At 38.7% G+C, this 14,662-nt stretch overlaps 2 protein-coding genes across 6 annotated transcripts; one reads left to right on the forward strand and one right to left on the reverse strand.

The window, feature by feature from the left end:
* Nucleotides 1-1,742: 1,742 nt before the first annotated feature.
* cunh1orf127 (chromosome unknown C1orf127 homolog) lies at nt 1,743-10,258 on the reverse strand. 2 transcript variants are annotated; one of them, XM_056239655.1, is made up of 11 exons: nt 9,189-9,442; nt 9,027-9,109; nt 8,846-8,947; nt 7,943-8,067; nt 7,696-7,839; nt 7,585-7,623; nt 7,359-7,496; nt 6,012-6,096; nt 5,717-5,913; nt 2,986-3,109; nt 1,743-2,863 (listed from the first exon to the last, which is right to left on the reverse strand). In XM_056239655.1, the coding sequence occupies exons 1-11, from the start codon at nt 9,224-9,226 to the stop codon at nt 2,622-2,624; spliced, it is 1,317 nt and encodes a 438-aa protein (XP_056095630.1). In that variant the 5' UTR covers nt 9,227-9,442; the 3' UTR covers nt 1,743-2,621. The 2 variants fall into 2 exon arrangements, with proteins under 2 accessions (XP_056095630.1, XP_056095637.1); XM_056239662.1 differs by lacking the exon at nt 9,189-9,442 and adding an exon at nt 10,137-10,258 and having other exon boundaries at nt 2,068-2,863.
* Nucleotides 10,223-14,620, forward strand: tardbpa (TAR DNA binding protein a). 4 transcript variants are annotated; one of them, XR_008804442.1, is made up of 7 exons: nt 10,227-10,873; nt 11,055-11,218; nt 11,700-11,840; nt 12,038-12,208; nt 12,291-12,375; nt 13,151-13,297; nt 14,066-14,620. XR_008804442.1 is itself a non-coding variant. In XM_056239673.1 (5 exons), the coding sequence occupies exons 1-5, from the start codon at nt 10,633-10,635 to the stop codon at nt 12,765-12,767; spliced, it is 1,194 nt and encodes a 397-aa protein (XP_056095648.1). In that variant the 5' UTR covers nt 10,223-10,632; the 3' UTR covers nt 12,768-14,620. The 4 variants fall into 4 exon arrangements, 2 of the variants coding, with proteins under 2 accessions (XP_056095648.1, XP_056095647.1); XR_008804436.1 differs by having other exon boundaries at nt 10,230-10,873; nt 12,023-12,208; XM_056239673.1 differs by having other exon boundaries at nt 10,223-10,873; nt 12,291-14,620.
* The last annotated feature ends 42 nt before the right edge of the window (nt 14,621-14,662 follow it).

The following is a 14,662-nucleotide window of genomic DNA, read 5'->3' on the forward strand; positions in this document are numbered from 1 at the left end:
AGGCAGCAACTTTTTTTTACAGTGTATATACGTTTTAACACTGATGTTTTTTTCACAGATGTGATTTTGATTATTATTATTTCTTTTAAATGAACAAACTGTTATATACGTTTCAACCAAAGGAGGGCTGTAATAAATCTTCAATAAAAAAATTAAAATACGAGAACAAAGTTTTGGTAATGTGTGACTGTTTAACTCATATCGTTATCAATTATGACAATTAAAAACATCTCTGAGAGTAATGCAGAATTTAACCAGTGTGTGGTTTCAAACATCTCACAGATGTGCAACTCATAAGAAAAAGAAAAGGAGGGGGACATGAAAGGATTTTTTAAGCCTACACTAATAACATAATGGCTCAAAACAGCCACATGAAAGACTTGAGATGTTGGTGTACTTTGTGCTGTTATTGTGTTTCCTGTTCACAAGTTCATGCAACAGATGCCAAAAAGAAAACCCTGGCGGCGTGGCCCCCCTCTGACCCCCTGGGTGAGAATTACACCCTGCCGGAGTGCAAAGCTCTAGAGGACACATTATCCAACGCATACAAATGTGCTCTTGTTTTGTCATTTAATATAGAGCACATACTTTCAGACACAAACACAATTAGGATGAGAAAGGGTGTTCTTTGGTTTGCTCAAATATCAAGACTGTAATCACAATAAATTTTATGGGTCTCAGTGGTCTTTTTTTTTTCTCCAGATGCTCAGAATTTAGAAGAATATCTTGCCTGGGTTACATTAAAATGGCCTGCCCTTTCAAAAGTCTAATTGAATTCATTCAAGCGTGGGAAATTGCGTAGTAAAGGCAAATTAACCAACCTCACATTTGAGGTTGTTTTTCCACTGGATCTGAGTATGTACATCAATGTCTTATGAGTAAAATAAATTACGGCCATAAAGCGTTATTCATGCATATGAAAAAATACATATATGTGCATTTTAGAGCAACTGACACTGACCACAAAATTTAACAAAGTTTTACACACAGTGATGATCATTGCCTTGAGGTGAGCTGGAATGTTTTGCAAAAGCCAAACACTGAACAACACTGACCTCTTCTGGCTGTTCGACATACTGCCACTGAGAGCTTGCTAGCCAGCATCAAAGTGTAACTAAAGGGACAAAATAGTACAGTAAAATTACAGTTTTACAACAGAGATCACACCCTTGAAGGAAAACGCTGAACCAGGCTTCAGCAAGAAAACATCTCTGGTGGTTGTCCACGTCATAAACATCCAGACCACAAACACATCATCGGTTTTAGTAAAAAACACAATATGTACTAATCCAGATCATGTGTCAGTCATAAGATTATATGTTATTCGTTTTATTTTCCATTACATACCTTACGTAAGGTGTAATGCACATAAAATAGTCCATAACAATGTACTAAACTTCGGCCTAGCAACAATTATCACAGTAATATTAATACAGAAGTCATCTGAGGTCATTTTTACTAGAATCAATAACTGAGATGCAAGATAACACCAGTTGCGTTTGTAAGAAACAAGGGAGAACGAGTATGCGGTGTGATACGAGAGAGATGATGCCAGTATAATAATGCCAGTACGTAAGTGTTAAATGAACAAATATTTCACTTATTAAAAGAACTACTTAGTTCTTTTAATAAGTGAAATATACTTATTAAAAGAACTAAGTAATTATGTTGAATTATTGTTTATTAAAAGTTTATCAAGTGAAAGAAATTACATTGTCCAATTTATTTTATTACACAGCATATGTACATACTGTACATATTTTAAATTAATGTGGCTTTTGTGTACGTAGTATAACTATTGATTGAAAACCGATTTCGAGGGAGGACCCGAGTTCTCACGACACTGGTTTCAGTTACCCAGATAATCAGACTGATATGCAGCAATATATGGCCGTCCGTGAGTATTAGGACATTTTAGACCGATGAATGCTGCGACGGACCAATTAGAATGAAGTATTCAAGAGAGCCACGTTATAAATAAACAATCTATATAGATCTCTAAATACACCTAAATAATCATATAATCCAAAAACATTACAAAAACTGTACTTAAGATACTACATTATGGCAATTTCTAAACTGTCAGGCACTTTCTGTCTTTCAGGAAAGCGACTGGGATAGTTAGTGAACAACTTGAGAATTAACCACTTTTTTTTTTTGCTAGATACAAAATGTATTACTGTTCCACATTTACTCCCGAGAGGAAACGCACAGCTGAGAGAGTTCTAAGACAGTAGCTTGTTTTTAACTGGCATGACCAACACAGTCTTAGATGTAATCATTCCCCGCATGTGATTCCAATGGCACTTTGCTTGTCAACGGAAAAGATGCATGGGTCCACTTGACTGTTGTGTTGTAAATCCCAGTCTGAGTGAAAATGGTGCTTAAATGTGTAGCTGTATTTCAAATTGTGATTACATCTGCTGTGATTAATAGACTACCAATTGTAATAGTGTAGTATGGAAAATCACTGACACGTGGAGTTGGTACCTACATTTCCATCCGTTGTGCATTACGGCCCCTCACAGTTAATGATGCACAGATGAACTTCTAGAGAGATCTCTGTTGTTCTTTAGGACGTAAAGTATAGCTGCAGTCACTTTTTTCCCCATCATCTCCATTTATGGTGAAAGGCGAGATGATGTTCTAAGACCCTCAGTTGTTTGGATCCATTGGGTTGGTACCGATGTGATGCTGGTTGCCGTCTGTGATGCTGTAGACGTAGTCTTTAGCGGCACGGAAGGAGTAAACTCTTTGTTGGAATCAACAGGAGCTTCTGGCTCAGCTGTAATCCCCTCAGGAGAATGTGTTGTGAAATTGGCTTCCTTTGGTTCATCATGCATCAAATGTGATTTTAACACCTCTGAAATACATTTGTATCATTTGTTTAGTTTTGAATACCTGATTGAGGATTCAAACGGTCTAAGAGACACTAACCTGAACATAAAAAGAAGTGACTAAGGAACTTTTTGAACCGACACTAACCTGAACATGGTGAAGTGTTTTCCATGGTCCAGTGCATTTTGTGATTTGTCTCTTTAAAGGTGAGAACCGCGTCTATCTTGTAGAAATTTTGCTGAAGTGTCTCACCTTCCTGAACACTGCACTCCTAAAAAATACATCATAAATGACAGTACTGTCCCAATTACAAATGATAAATAAAAAATAGTTTTCAAATAAATTAAATTCAAATGTAGAGATCCTTATTTCAAAGGATAAGGATTTTTATGTATTTTAAAATGTAATTTATTCTTGTGATGGCAAAGCTGAATTTTCAGCATCATTACTTCCTTCAGAAATCATTATAATATGCTGATTTGCTGCTCAATAAACATTTCTTATTATTATCAGAGTTGAAAACGGGTGTTTTGCTTAAAGGGATACTCCACTTTTTTTTGGAAATAGGCTCATTTTACAACTCCCCCAGAGTTAAACTGTTGAGTTTTACCGTTTTTGAATCCATTCAGCCGATCTCCGGTTCTGACGGTACCACTTTTAGCATAGCTTAGCATACATCATTGAAGTGGACAAGACCATTAGCATTTCTCATAAAAAAATGACCAAAGTGTTTCGATATTTTTCCTATTTAAAACTTGACTCTTCTGTAGTTACATCGTGCACTAAGACCGACGGAAAATGTAAAGTTGCGATTTTCTAGGCTGATATGGCTAGGAACTATACTCTCATTCCTGCGTAATAATCAAGAAACTTTACTGCCGTACCATGGGTGCAGCAGGCGTAATGATATGACGCAGCGCCTGAAAATAGTCACCAGCTGCGTCATATCATTACGCCTGCTGCACTCATGGTACGGCAGTAAAGTTTCTTGATTATTACGCAGGAATGAGAGTAGAAGAGTCAAGTTTTAAATAAAAAAATGACCAAAGTGTTTCGATATTTTTCCTATGAGAAATGCTAATGGTCTTGTCCACTTCAATGATGTATGCTAAGCATAGCTGCCAACTCTCACGCATTGGCCGTGAGACACCCGCATTTGATTGGTTTCACACGCTCACACGCCACACTCCCGATTTCTCACGCTGAAGTGTCAACCCGGGCGGTCAAATGCCTGGAAGATGAGTTTATCTATATATCTACCTGTTGAGCCACTCGTGATCGACTAGTTATACCGCAAATTCGTTAAAAATCTCCCGTTATCTAGAGCGAGCGTGCATGCGAGACAGAGATTGTGCTCCAAACCGCGTAGAGCGAGCGAGAGACCTTGCGCGAGCGAGACCGCCCCCCCCCCCCCGTCAACAAATCTCACTCGTCTCTATCCCCCCCCGTCAACAAATCTCACTCGTCTCTACCCCCCCCCCCCCCCCCCCCCGTCAACAAATCTCACTCGTCTCTATCCCCCCCCCGTCAACAAATCTCACTCGTCTCGCTAATGGTCTTGTCCACTTCAATGATGTATGCTAAGCTATGCTAAAAGTGGTACCGCCAGAACCGGAGATCGGCTGAATGGATTCAAAAACGGTAAAACTCAACAGTTTAACTCTGGGGGAGTTGTAAAATGAGCCTATTTCCAAAAAAAGTGGAGTATCCCTTTAAAGGTTGTATCAGCGATTTCAGGCCCAAAAAAGGCCCAAACATAAATTATCACATTCATCTAATCTTTCCTAACGATCCGCTAGATGCAAAACAGCCAACCAAGATAAATAGTGTTCCAACCAATCACCGACATGGGTTCGTTGATAGACGCTGGCTGCTTCTTCAGCTCCGACTTCGCGTGCAGCCGTGCACGAGCGCAAAACCTCACAACACCCACCCCCTATCGGTGATTGGTTGGAACACTATTTACTTTGGTTTTGAGTGGTTGGTGAAACCAATTGTTTTTAGCCCCGTTCACACTACAAGCGACTTTGTCGCTGCATGTCGCCAGTGGCTGCCGATGAGGTCGCTAGTGGGAGTTCCCACTACTGGTTGCCTTTATGAATGACATCCAATGATGTGGAGGAGGATCATACGCGCTCCGCTCCTATTGGTTGTCGCTCCCGAAAGTCGCTCCTCATTTGCATAAAGTTAAACAGATCTCAACTTTGTCGCGTCGCCAGACACGCCCCATCCGGTCGCCAACGGTCGCTGTCGCGCGTGTCGCCGGAAATCGCCAGCTCCCCATTGAAATAAATGGTATCGCGTCGCTTGTTCGCGTGTAGTGTGAACGGGGCTTTTGTGTGCAGATCTCAGAGCCTAGGCTGCCTAGTGCCTACTACAGAGATGCATTTTTTTGACGTCCTGCTTATGGGGCGGGCAGCTAGCGGATCGTTAGGAAAGATTAGATCAGGGTTCCTCAATCTCGGTCCTGGATAAATCAATCCTGATCAAACACACCTACCTGTGAGTTTCTAGTGATCCTGAAGACCTTGATTAGCTTGCTCAGGTGTGTTTGATCAGGGTTGGAGCTAAACTCTGCAGGACAGTGGCCCTCCAGGCCCGAGATTGAGGAACCCTGGATTAGATGAATGTGATCATTTATGTTTGGTCCTTTTTTGGGCCTGAAATCGCTGATACAACCTTTAATATGTAAATCATTTAAAGTTTAAAAGAACACAATTTATTTGAAATAGAAAACTTTTGTGACATTTGAGATATCTTAATATACTGTACTTTGTTGATCAATTTAATGTAACATTGCTGAAAAGAGGTATTCCTTTCTTTCAAAAAAAAAAACTTTAATGGTGGTGTGGTATGCATTAAGTTATTCACTACTGACCTTTTTCTGTTGAATGTGGGATGTGGGAATGACAAGCTGCACAAAGTCACTCGTCTCTGACCAGGTGAATGTGTCAGTCTGTTCCACAATCACATTGCTAACTGACAGGGTCTCATTTTGATATCCACCTCTCTTGGTCAAGCCCATGCGTCGTTTATAGACATGCAGCACCGTGTCCTCAGATGGCAACTGGTTCACTAAAAGAAACATGCAGAATGGCTGTTCAAATATGCAAGTGATAGAAATATTGCAAAATAAAGAAGTTAAATGCTAGTAACAAAACATAGAAACGAACCATTTGGGCAGGTCGCCTCCATGCTGTAGGCATAATGGCCACTGACCAGTTTGAGAGGTAAGAAATGTCCTTCAGATTTGAAAACCTAAAAGATTAGAATACTTTTAATGCAAACAAACCTGCCGTTGAATTGTTTTAAGTACACGTGGATTAAATAAGTGGTTTATAGTCAATTCTTTAGCCAGTTTGGCTATTTTTGACAAGTGGTTGACATGCTGAAAATCACACTATATTTATGAATGAACTTTGCGTAGCATTTTTGCTATTACATGGATAATAGACATTTTGAACTTTGGAATTTAGTCCCCCTTGAAATTCACTCCCACTTTCATTTCCAGCCCTGCTTTTGACTCAACTAAAGCACAAAGGATCAAAATAAGCATTAAGTACCAAAAATATGCCATTCACTTACAAACCACTAGGCGGTACACTTTAGTAAATAACTAGTTCAAGCAAGGTCAGAAAGTTACAAGGGCTGGGGGCAACAACAAAAAAAGCAAACGAAAGTGACAAAAAATACTCCTCAAATTGAAAATAATGTAATTTTTGGAATGCCTGATATATATACACAAATGTTCAAAACTTTGTGGTCTGTAATTCTTTTTTTTTTATTCAGTAAGGATGCAATGCATTGATCAAAAGTGAGTGTAAAGACTTTTAAATAAAAAATAAATATATTAAAAATAGAATATATTAAGTAGCACAACAGCTTTCAACATTGATTTTAAAAGAAATGTTTATTGAGCAGAAAATTAGCACATTAGAATGATTTCTGAAGAATCATGTAACACTGAAGACTGAAGTAATGATGCTGAATATTCAGCTTTGCATCACAGGAATAAGTTAAATTTAAAAAAATATTAAAATAGAAAATAGTTATTTTAAACTGTGATAATATTTCACAAAGTTTTTACTGTATTTTGATCAAATAAATGCAGACATGTGAGCCTAAAAGACTTCTTTCAAAAAAAGAAAAAAAACTTGTGCATGGTAGTGTATTTAGGCCTAGTTATACATATTATGACATAAAATTGATAATACAGAATTTATTTAAATTTACAGGTAACAGCCTAATCAAATTTTATTTTAATGAATTGATTAAATTTCACCATTTGTCAAAAACAGACACATTAGACACAGTATCAGTTTATATCAGAATATGCACTCGTCTCACACTAAGATTTTTAAAAAAAAAAAAAACTTTTGAAGGGGGTTGGGGGGTGCACAAATATTGTTACTTAAAGGAAAAAATATAAAATATTTACTATAAATTGTATTTTAAAAATATTGCTTCACTACTAAGCTATTACAAATTCTCACAGCCACAATCTGACAGCACAGTCTTACCTGCACAGGACTTAAGATGGTGCCCCTCCTCCCTTGAACTGTTATGTTTGGTTTGTGCATTTCAACATTTACTTGAATAAGACTGGAATCCTCCAAAGCCACCACCAGACTCCCTCTCAAGGCCAGAGACCAGTCAAGCTGAGTGCAAAAATCACATCAGAAATATTTCACATTAGATCCATTCATCTCTTCGTGACATCACATATCAACATTTATTATAAATTACCTCATTAGTCCAGTTATCCACAGGGATCTCTCTGGTAACCTTGAACACAAAAAAGAGCTTTTAAAAAGTAAAAAAAAAGAGAGAGCAAGAGAGGAAATCACATATTCTTACCTGAATGAAGTCTGAATCACACTGGATGTACTCTCTGTTAGGAGGCTCTAACACTGCTGGACACTTCATCATAAACTTTTGTGTCCTGCCTCCAAAACGACTTACTCTCTTCAGCAGGTTCAGCACAATCACATAACTGCCATGCTAAAAAAAATCACCACCAAAATTCTGTGATGCAGTGATAAAAAAGGGACAGATTTTTTTCTGCAACAATATGTTTTAGTGACAAAAAGAGACATTTTCTGACCTCTAACTGGACAAAACATCCACTGTACATGACTCTGAAGATATAGTTCTTGTCTAGATCTCGGTGTAGGGCAAAACCACATGAAGACAGCTGATGGTTTAGATATTCCATGGACACCAGACCCACTGGAAAGAGCAAGAGATTTATAAAACTAGTATTTTTATTGCTGTTTCAAATGGTGGTCATACTCACACCTTACACTGTCTGTGTTACTGTGTGACATGGAACTCTTAAAGTAACTTTATATCATTATATTAAGTATAAAAAGTAGTACATTTATGAAAAGTCTATAATATTTCTAAACTGTTAGTTAAGTTTGTTTTTATATAATATTATTACTTTAATATATTTTTTATATTTTATACTATTAGATTAGATAAACTTAATTTATCCCCCAAGTGAGAGATTCACATTTCATTATATATTTATTTTCATTATTTCATTATATATATATATTTGAGTGTCCTATCCAACATCAAGTATAAATGCCAAAATAATTATATCAAAGTGTAAAATATGTAATGTGGATACCATAATGTTTTTTTCCCAGAAACATTTAAATTACAGGTGAAAAATTGTTCATTAATGATCAGTTTAATTTCTTCTCTTATGTTAAAGGGATAGTTCACCCAAAAATTTAAATTCTGTCATAATTTACTCACCCTCATGTTGTTCCAAACCTGTATGAGTTTCTTTCTTCTGTTGAACACAAAAGAAGGTATTTGGTAACCAGAGAGTTGACAGCATCCATTGCCTTCCATAGTATTTTTTAGTGGAAGTCAATGTGTGCCGTCAACTGTTCGGTTACCAAATATCTTCTTTTGTGTTCAACAGAAGAAATAAATTTCATTTTTGGGTGAACTATCCCTTTAAATTCAGTAATTCAATGTCCATGTATCTCACCTTGAATCCTTAATATTCCAGAAAGCCAAAGCCTCAATCCCTCAATTCTCATTCTATGGATCCAAAGTTCCATGTACTCAGAAAAACATTCCACATCACCCTCTAGGAAAATGAAAATCAGTCATTTCCACTTAATTATTTTACTTCAGTGCAAAAACTATAACATACTACAAATAATTACCTGTCATGCTTGCAGATGGACTGCCTACCCAGTCACTCTTCTGAAGTTGCAAAACATTTCCCCATATGGGCAAAATTAAGTGACTGTGTGAAGTAAAAGCGATAACAATTTTAGCAAAATTACAGGAGAAAATACTTCAAGCATAAGCATACATTTACTTACACTGTAATAAGTAAGACCCTAGTGAGAATCAGCGACATGGTTCATCGTGTGTTGGTTCATGAGGACAGAGTATTTTTATACTGCTTACAAGTCAGCTGTGTTTGGCTTTTTAGGTTACAAGTAAGTGAGAGCAAGGAAGGCTGACCCATTTCATCATAAAATTATACAACATGCACAAGAGTGAGAGAAGCAATGGAAGGAGGGAAACCTGCACCTGTACAGCAATAAAAATCTTTCTTCCTTCCTTTCATTCACTTTTTATGCCTAACATGAGGCTTTATATTTTCAACATAAAATGTCTTGGCCACTTCATGAGTTAACAGTTGTTATCAAGAACTTTGCAAGATTAGGGGACAGTGATCATTGAGTAGCCTAATTGTGATTTTGCTATAAAATTGCATGTTTGTAAACTGAATATTGATTATATCATTGTTGGCAGTATAGCAAAAATATGGTCCTGTCATTCTTAGCCATTACAGAACTATAAAAAACAATTGTAGCTCATAAAGACACCCATGAGAAGGCTGACCAACCCATCACAGATCCCTCAATTGAAAGGAACATAGGAACCATGTCCACTATGTGATAGTTTTACAATACAGACAAAATAATAACACATTATAAATACAACATACATATACATACATGTCCCTAAACACCTTGGTTGCACAATGTACTGTTAATTTTAAAGACCTTTGTCTTTAAATCTATTGTTTTACAGTGCTTTTGTCTGTTCTATGTCTGATGTAACGAACCTGTAAGATAAGGTATGAGACGCTTTAAACATTACAGTGGATTCTTGCATTTTTTACATTATTTCTCGTCGTTTTAAATGGAAATTACAACCCCACCGGCCCATCATAATCATAAACAGACAAGACAGAACCACACCGTCTGACACAGTATATCACACATTATGTTATGCGTTAAAAAAAGTTAACATCTTACATTTACAAACCCCTCCATGTGCTGTGATGAGACGGCCCAAACTGATGATGTCATTCCTTCAGTGACGCATCTTGGGTGGCCATTTTATCAGTTTTGGGGGTCGGAACAGCAACTGGATGCATTGGTCCACTCGTTTTTTATGTTTATTACTTTAAATCGCTTGTTTTAATCGCAATCTGCAGATAAGCACGTACAGTCGATGAGAAGGTATTTGCAAAGCGTTGAAGTTGGCGGAAACAGGGTGCGGCGCGCCATTCATTTCTAACGTGCGCGCGGTTAGCAAATAGCTTAGCTTAGCTAATGGCACCCCGCATTCATTGACTACAGTCGCACGCAAACAATAGACTCAACACTTGTTGCCAACAAATTTGTGGTTGTGTTTACTTTTTAAGTCTTTCCGGTTTACTAGTTTCGGTTTCAGCTCGGTTAACTTAGTTGCCTTATAGCTGAATTATTGATCTGGTCGGAAGCTCTTAGCTTAGCTCTCGGTGTAATCATGACTGAGTGTTATATTCGCGTTGCGGAGGATGAGAACGAGGAGCCGATGGAGATCCCATCCGAGGAGGACGGCACCGTGCTGCTCTCAACCGTTGCCGCGCAGTTTCCCGGTGCTTGCGGCCTTCGATACCGTAGCCCCGTGTCTCAGTGCATGAGAGGGGTCCGACTAGTGGAGGGGGTTCTTCATGCACCCGAATCAGACTGGGCCAATCTGGTGTACGTGGTTAATTATCCAAAAGGTATGATTAGATCTTGTTAATATTGTGCTTATTTGATTGCATCGACATCATATAATTTGGGAATTGTTGATGCACAGAAAATATGTATTATGTCTTTCATTGCATATCCCTGTCTTAAAGCATTTTGATGTGCATACTGATTCAATCTATTTGATTTTCATTAAACGAATGCACTTTTCAGATAACAAGAGGAAGATGGATGAAATGGATGCTGCATCGGCTGTGAAGATCAAGAGAGGTGTGCAGAAGACATCAGATTTGATTGTGCTTGGGTTGCCGTGGAAAACAACAGAGCAAGACCTGAAAGATTACTTCGGCACTTTTGGAGAGGTGATCATGGTGCAGGTTAGTATGAACAAACCTAAAAGGATAGTTCACCCTAAACAAACAAAAAAATGAAATGTACTCACCGTCATGTCGTTCCAAACCTTTATGATGGGTTTTCATCTGTGGAGCAGAAAGTAGAAGTTGGAGGACTGCCAAATTTTTAGGCTGTTTTACAAAAACACAATTAAAATAGGCAACACTACTTGTGCACAATATTGTCAAAATAGTCCATTTCAACTGCTGAGGATCACAAGTGAGGAATACCATAGGGTTAAGAGCCATAGTTACCATTCACTTTCATTGTATGGTAAAAGCTGCTCAAAATTTGACGATAAATAACTCCTTGGAGTTCCATGAAAGGAAGAGAGTCATACAGGTTTTGAAAGACATGAGAGTGAGTAATTAATAACAGAATTGGGTTCACTCTTACTCAAATGTAGTCATGCATCACGCATTCGGTATTGTTAGCTGTGACACTGAGCTTTACCTTTTCCCTCAGGTGAAGAGAGATACAAAAACTGGAAATTCCAAAGGATTTGGCTTTGTGAGATTTACAGAATACGAAACACAAGTAAAAGCCATGTCCCAACGGCATATGATCGATGGAAGATGGTGCGACTGCAAACTCCCCAACTCAAAGGTATGTCTACAACACTTAAGTCACATAATACCACACATAGTTCAAAATATTTGTGTTTAGAAGTATTAAGCTGTTTCAGATTTAAATTTGAACATACACACTTCATCTTTCAAATGTATTGTGATGCCCTTGTCGTTCTGAACACTGCATGAATAGTCCCTGTTTTCTATTAAATGATTTAGTATTTCCTGGAACAGGCTGGCCCTGATGAGCCTATGAGAAGCAGGAAAGTGTTTGTGGGCCGCTGCACAGAGGACATGACAACCGATGAGCTTAGACAGTTTTTTATGCAGTATGGCGAAGTCACAGACGTGTTCATCCCCAAACCTTTCCGAGCTTTTGCCTTCGTCACCTTTGCAGATGATCAGGTCAGTCTCTTATCTGTTTCAGTCTCGTGATTTGGTTAGCTTTCGTTCTCTGCTCATTTTAACGGATCCCCCCTCCCTCCAGGTTGCCCAGTCTCTGTGCGGTGAGGACCTGATCATCAAAGGAACCAGTGTGCACATCTCCAACGCTGAGCCTAAGCACAATAATAGTAGGCAAATGATGGATCGTGGGCGATTCGGGGGGTTTGGGGGGCAGGGCTTTGGCAGTAGTCGCAGTCCAAACAGCAATGTGAATTTTGGGGCCCTTAGCCTGAATCCAGCCATGATGGCAGCTGCTCAGGCAGCCCTGCAGAGTAGCTGGGGCATGATGGGAATGCTGGCCAATCAGCAGAATCAGACAGCCGCCTCTGGCACCGCTCCTGGTGGGCAGAACAGTGCTAGTAGAGATCAGAACCAGAGTTACAACCCAAGCAGCAATAACTACAACCCTGGCAACACAGCTAGTCTCGGGTGGGGGGCGGGTACCAATACGGGCACGGGCAGTGGGTTCAACTCCGGCTTTGGATCTAGCATGGAGACAAAGTCCAGCTGGGGAATGTAGAGGGATTTGAATTCAGTTATGAAGTATCCTAATATCTAGGTTGTATGGTAAGTATTTTGAGAGAAGAAAGTTTAGTCAGATATTATGTCCCTTACATATTTGCCTTTGATTTTGTAAAACTCTGAATGTTCTTCGTATACATATGATGATTGCTCTTTTAGATTCATTTAGTGGTTGGAATTGTTAGGAGTGTAATGAACACTATAAAAAAAAAAAGTCCCTTATGGATAAAATGTATTTTATTTTCAGTAAGCCCACATATCTGAGCATCCAGTACATTTAAAGATGCTCCATGTGGAAAGCAATTTGAGTTGTTCTCTGCAGTTTTTTTTTTTTTCCCTCAACGTTTTTTATGGTCAAGCCTTCATAAATCTCTTCTACAGTTCATCACCTCTTTTCCAATTTCCCGGGAAGAAGCCCCTCGTTGGCCGCAATGTTCGAGAGATCTCAGTATCAGTTCCCTTCTTCCCATGTGTAAATGCTTTGCCATCAAAGAGCACAGCTTCACTCTGCATATACTGTGTTAGACGGTGGGTGTTGTCTTTTTTTCCCCCTTTTCATGGATGAAATCTGTCCGCTTTTTTGAGAGCTGAGAGTGAAATGGTGATGGATTGTTGGTGCGCCACGAGTGAGAGACTGAATGAGCGAACGCACTGAGAGAGAGAGAACTTGAACGCAAGTGTGCGATGCCGAAAAGCGACGTGATGGCTGTGAGAAGAACCTGTGTGAGCGAGTGTGAACAGAGGCAGCGAGTGTTTTTTTTCTGTAGGACCATCAGAAGGACATTCATTTACATTTTTCCGTCCCTCTTGTTCTGTCTACCTTCCTCCCTTTCTTATATTGCAATCATATTTAAAGAGCTGCATTTAAAAAAAAAAAAAATAACCCCCCAAAAAAAAGATATATGTAGTGGAATGTTTAAGTGATCTACTAAGTATTTGTGTTCTTGCTTAATTTGATGTGAATGCTGTGTATGGTGTGTGTTCTATCTCGCTGTTACTGAACTCATGTGTGAGCGTGATGTGATGCTGTCTGTGGGCGGGGCTCTGGCAGTGGGTGGTGAATGAGGGTGAGCGTGAGCTCTGAGTGGCTTAACTGGGGTGATGTATTGATGATGAAAGCGAAGAATGCTTCAAGAGGTTTCTTTTGTTATGTGTTTTGAATGCTTTTTATATGTTTTGTGAATCTAAGGGAACTCAAATAAAAAAAAGAATAATTTGACTAGTTATTTTGATAGTGGCTTATTTGTTTGAAGACATTAATCGAATTGCAAACGCTTATTTAATTCGCATGTATAGGAACGTTGGACTCGGCGGGCCCAGGTTTACCTCAGAACCCTGAGTGAAGTCTATAATGGGAGATCTGAAGACTGAAGTTCACACAGTCCATCTGTGGAGACTGCTGCTGTATGCCTTTAACCTGAAAAGGGACTACGTCACTTCACTGTAACCATATTTCCCTGGAATCCTTATTGAAATTTCAATGGACAATTCCCAATTGGCTGGAGTGCATGACTAAAGACAGTACAAGGCAATCTAAAAGCAGAGTTAAACCAATGAGTTCAAGGATCAGTCCCATCACAAATGACTTGACATCCATGCTTGTGTATTTCCAGCGCTTGTACGCAAGACGTCAATGCAGTCATTGATCCTGAGTCCTTATGTTTGATTGCTTTCACATGATCTGTCCCACTGTAAATATAGTTTACTTAGTTGAAAAGGCCTTTAGGCAGTGACCTGTTGTGGTTGAACATAGGATTTTGTGAATGAGGTTTGTGTTATCAATGACTTGAATCACTGGCAGGATTTCCATTTTTTTCAAAATACATAATAAACATACACAGAGGAATTGTATCTGTTTTTATTTTTTACCTGAAAAGTTGTGTAATTGTAAAC

This window comes from Rhinichthys klamathensis, unplaced genomic scaffold (assembly GCF_029890125.1).
Source record: "Rhinichthys klamathensis goyatoka isolate OS25496 unplaced genomic scaffold, OSU_Roscu_1.1 h1tg000020l_1, whole genome shotgun sequence".
In the NCBI taxonomy this organism is placed as follows: Eukaryota; Metazoa; Chordata; class Actinopteri; order Cypriniformes; family Leuciscidae; genus Rhinichthys; species Rhinichthys klamathensis.

Coding starts and splice junctions, on each gene's coding strand:
- cunh1orf127 (XM_056239655.1), bottom strand. CDS start 9,226: ATGTCGCTGATTCTCACTAGGGTCTTACTTATTACAGT. Junction 7,624..7,695: donor GTGATTCAGACTTCATTCAG/GTAAGAATATGT, acceptor TTTGTGTTCAAG/GTTACCAGAGAGATCCCTGT. Junction 5,914..6,011: donor GGAGGCGACCTGCCCAAATG/GTTCGTTTCTAT, acceptor TGTTTCTTTTAG/TGAACCAGTTGCCATCTGAG.
- tardbpa (XM_056239672.1), top strand. CDS start 10,633: ATGACTGAGTGTTATATTCGCGTTGCGGAGGATGAGAACGAGGAGCCG. Junction 11,219..11,699: donor GAGAGGTGATCATGGTGCAG/GTTAGTATGAAC, acceptor CTTTTCCCTCAG/GTGAAGAGAGATACAAAAAC. Junction 12,209..12,290: donor TCACCTTTGCAGATGATCAG/GTCAGTCTCTTA, acceptor CCCTCCCTCCAG/GTTGCCCAGTCTCTGTGCGG.